We start from the raw sequence: 3367 nt of genomic DNA, 5'->3' as shown, positions 1-3367 counted from the left end.
ACTCCGAGGGCTCTGAGTGGGGATTTGGGGAGGCTCCGAGGGAACTCTGCGGGTTCTGAGGGAGCTCCGAGTGAGCTCTGAGGGCTCTGAATGGGGAGTCGGGGAGGCTCTGAGGGTGATCCGAGGCGGCTCCACGGGCTCTGAGTGGGGATTTGGGGATGTCCTGAGGATGCTCTGAGGGCTCCGAGGCCTCTGGGGGAACTCTGAGGGGGCTCCGAGGGTTCTGAGGGAGCTCCGCGGGCTCTGAGTGGGGATTTGGGGAGACTCTGGGGGAGCTCCGAGGACCATGGCGGGGCTCCAAGAGGTCCCTGGGGGAGCTCCGAGGTCTCTGGGGGGGCTCCAGGGGAGCTCCGAGGTCTCTGGGGGGGCTCCAGGGGAGCTCCTCGGACTTTGGGGGAGCTCCTCGGGCTCCGGGAGTTCTTTGGGGCCTCTGAGTGGATTTTGGGGGTTTAGGGGGTGGCTGTGGTGAAGCCCTGAGGGGATGGGAGGGGTTGGGAACCATCCACAGACCCCGCGGGAATTCCATCCCAAAAATCAGAGGGACCCCACAGGCATTCCATCCCAAAAGATTTGGGAACCCTATGGAATTCCATCCCAGAAGGTTTGGAAAACCCATGGGAATTCCATCCCAAAAATCACAGGAATCCCTCAGAATTCCATCCCGAAAGATTTGGGAACCCCACAAAATTCCCTCTCAGAAAGTTTGGGAATGCCCCAGGAATTCCATCCGGAAAGGTTTGGGAACCCCAGGGGAATTCCCTCCCATGGAATTCCCCATGAAATTCCAATCCCAAAGGGGATCCCACAGAACCCAAAGATTTGAGGCAGCCATGGAATAACAAACAAACCCCAAAAGGTTCTGGGCCAGCAGAGATCCCAAAGGTTTGGAAATCCTGGGAAAAAAATCCCAAAGGATTTGGGGATCCCACAGAAACCCCAAGAATTTGGGAGCCCCCCCAAGGATTCCCAAAAAAGTTGGGAAGCCCAGAGGGATTTGGGATCTGCCTGGGAGCTGCTCCAGGCTGGGGGGGGGAGGGGTTTGTGCCCGGGATTTGGGAATTTTCTGGGATCAGGAATAATTCCCAGGGCTGGGAAAATCCTGGGATGGAGGGGGGAAATTCTGGGATTTCTGGGAATGAACGGAATTTCTGGGATTCCTGGGATTTAGGGGATTTCTGGGATGGAATGGAATTACTGGGAATTCTTGGGATTTTTGGGAATGACTGGGTATTGTTGAGATTGCTGGGAATTTTTGGGAATTCTTTGGATTTCTGGGAATTAATGGGAATTCTTGGGATTTGTGGGAATGAATGGAATTCCTGGGAACTGGGATTACTGGGATTTCTGAGAATTTTTGGGAATTTTTGGGAGTTACTGAGATTTCTGGGAATGGCTGGGATTCCTGGGATTGCAGCTGGAATTCCCGGGGGAAGGGCGGGAGTTTGGTTTGGCCAATCCCTGGGATCTCCATCCCGGCATTCCTGGGGTTTTATTCCCGGTTTTCCCCTTCCCCATTCCCTCCCTTTTCCCTGCTTCTCCCGGCCTTTTCCCCTGGAATTCCGTCCCAATTCCCACCTGGAAAAACCCCTGGAATTGCAGGAGCTGCGGAGCCGCGGGAACGCCCCGGAAACGGAGCCGGGATCCCGACGGGTGAGATCCCAAAAATCCCCAAAATCCGGGAATTCCGGCCTGGGGGATCCCAGCCCCACCCCCCACTGGGACATTCCAGGGATTCTCTGGGAATTCCTCCCCAGATTCCTGGGAATTCTTCCGGATTCCGGCTCTCCCGGAGCTGCCTCGGGAAGAGGCTCCCAGGATTCCCAGGATCCCGGAATTCCGGGATGGGATCCCCAAAATCCGGGAATTCAGGGCTTTTCCCGGGATTGGGGAATCCCCAAAATCCCTTGGGAAAATCCCTTGGGGAATTCCCGGGATCTCATTCCCGTTTTTTCTTTTCCAGCTTCTCCTGCTGGGAATTCCGGACCCCGGAGCGCAAACGGCTCCGAGCCCTTCCCGAGCCCCCGGCCCGGAATTCCCACCAGGAAAACCGGGAGGAGGAGGAGGAGGAGGAAGCTTTTCCCGGGAAATCGGCGCGTTCCCTGAGATTGGACATCCCGGCGGGAAATTTGGGAATTCCCGGGAATTCCCAGCCCGGCTCCACCTCTTCCCACAATTCCCAACTTCCCGTGGGGGCTTTTTATGGGAAAAGGATTTACCTGGATCCTCTGGAGAGGAAACGGCTCCGGGAGCTGCTGGGAGATGGCAACAGCACGGAAAAACCTGGGAATTCTGGGAATCCCGGCGGGAATTCTGGGAATCCCGGCAGGAATCCCAGCAGGAATTCCAGCGGGAATCGCAGCTCCAAAAGCAAACCCAATCCCAAGGCCCGGCGGGAGATTCCCAAAGGGAAAAGCAGCGGGAACGCCGGGAATTCCCGGAGTTCCGAGGCTGGGAGTTCCCAAAATTCCCGGATTTCCCAGAATTCCCGGAATTCTGAGCGATTCCGGGTGCTGAGCGCGGGCGTGCGGCCGCCGCTGCGGCTCCCACTGGGCTCCGCCTTCTTCCTGAGCGGGAAGAGATCCCGGAAAAACCCCGGGAATTCTTCCGGGAAAAGCTCGGGAGACTCCGGAGCCGCCTCCAGGGATCCTTCGGAAAAGGCGTGGCCCGGGCCGGAAAAAGCGGGAGAGGCGGAAAAAGCGGGAGAGGAAAGCGCGGGAAGGATTCCAGAGGCTCAGGAAGAGGAGAAGGAAAACCGGGAATGCTCCGGAGAGCCGGGAACGGCCGGGAACGGCACCCGGAATTCCGAGGGGAAGGAGGTGAGAGCAGGGATTGGGGAGAATTCCAGGGAATTCCCGGATTTCACCCTCGGGAAGGGCTCAGAGGGACCCAGAGAGGGAATTTCCTTGGGAATTCCAGGGAGGTTCCTTTGGGGATTCCCTTGGGATTTTCCTTTGGGTTTTCTGGGGGAATCCTTGGGAATTCCTTGGGAATTCTCTTGGGATTTTCCTTGGGAATTCCTTTGGGATTTTTGGGGGGATTCCCTTGGGATTTTCCCTTGGGATTCCCGGGGGATTCCTTGGGAATTTTTTGGGGATTTCCCTTTCCTTTGGGATATCTTCCCAAGAGCTCCTGATTTTCCCTGGGAAAAGCCGGGATCGGAATTCCAGCTCCACTTTTCCCGTTCTTTTCCCCCAGCCGGGATCAAGGCACCGAATTCCCGCTGAGTTTTGTGGGATCCGGGAGCCAAATCCTGGGAAAAAACAAAAACCAACCCGGAAAAAACTCCTGGAATTCCCCAAGCCGAATTTTCCAAGAGTTTTCCTGATTATCCTGGAGCCAATTCCAGGTTTTCCCGATTTTTTTCTGC

General features: G+C 56.4%; 1 protein-coding gene across 1 annotated transcript in view; it reads left to right on the top strand.

Moving 5' to 3' along the window:
- Nucleotides 1-3224, top strand: part of LOC107198947 — a 4600-nt gene extending 1376 nt beyond the window's left edge. The window contains exons 2-3 of the mRNA XM_033511607.1: nucleotides 1600-1650; nucleotides 1961-3224. Of these exons, the coding sequence (XP_033367498.1) occupies nucleotides 1600-1650; nucleotides 1961-3224 (1315 nt within the window). The remainder of the gene's footprint in view (nucleotides 1-1599; nucleotides 1651-1960) is intronic.
- The last annotated feature ends 143 nt before the right edge of the window (nucleotides 3225-3367 follow it).

This window comes from Parus major, unplaced genomic scaffold (assembly GCF_001522545.3).
Source record: "Parus major isolate Abel unplaced genomic scaffold, Parus_major1.1 Scaffold379, whole genome shotgun sequence".
Taxonomy (NCBI): Eukaryota; Metazoa; Chordata; class Aves; order Passeriformes; family Paridae; genus Parus; species Parus major.
Note: the sequence above shows the minus strand (reverse complement) of the source record. Positions and strands in the feature narration are given on the sequence as shown.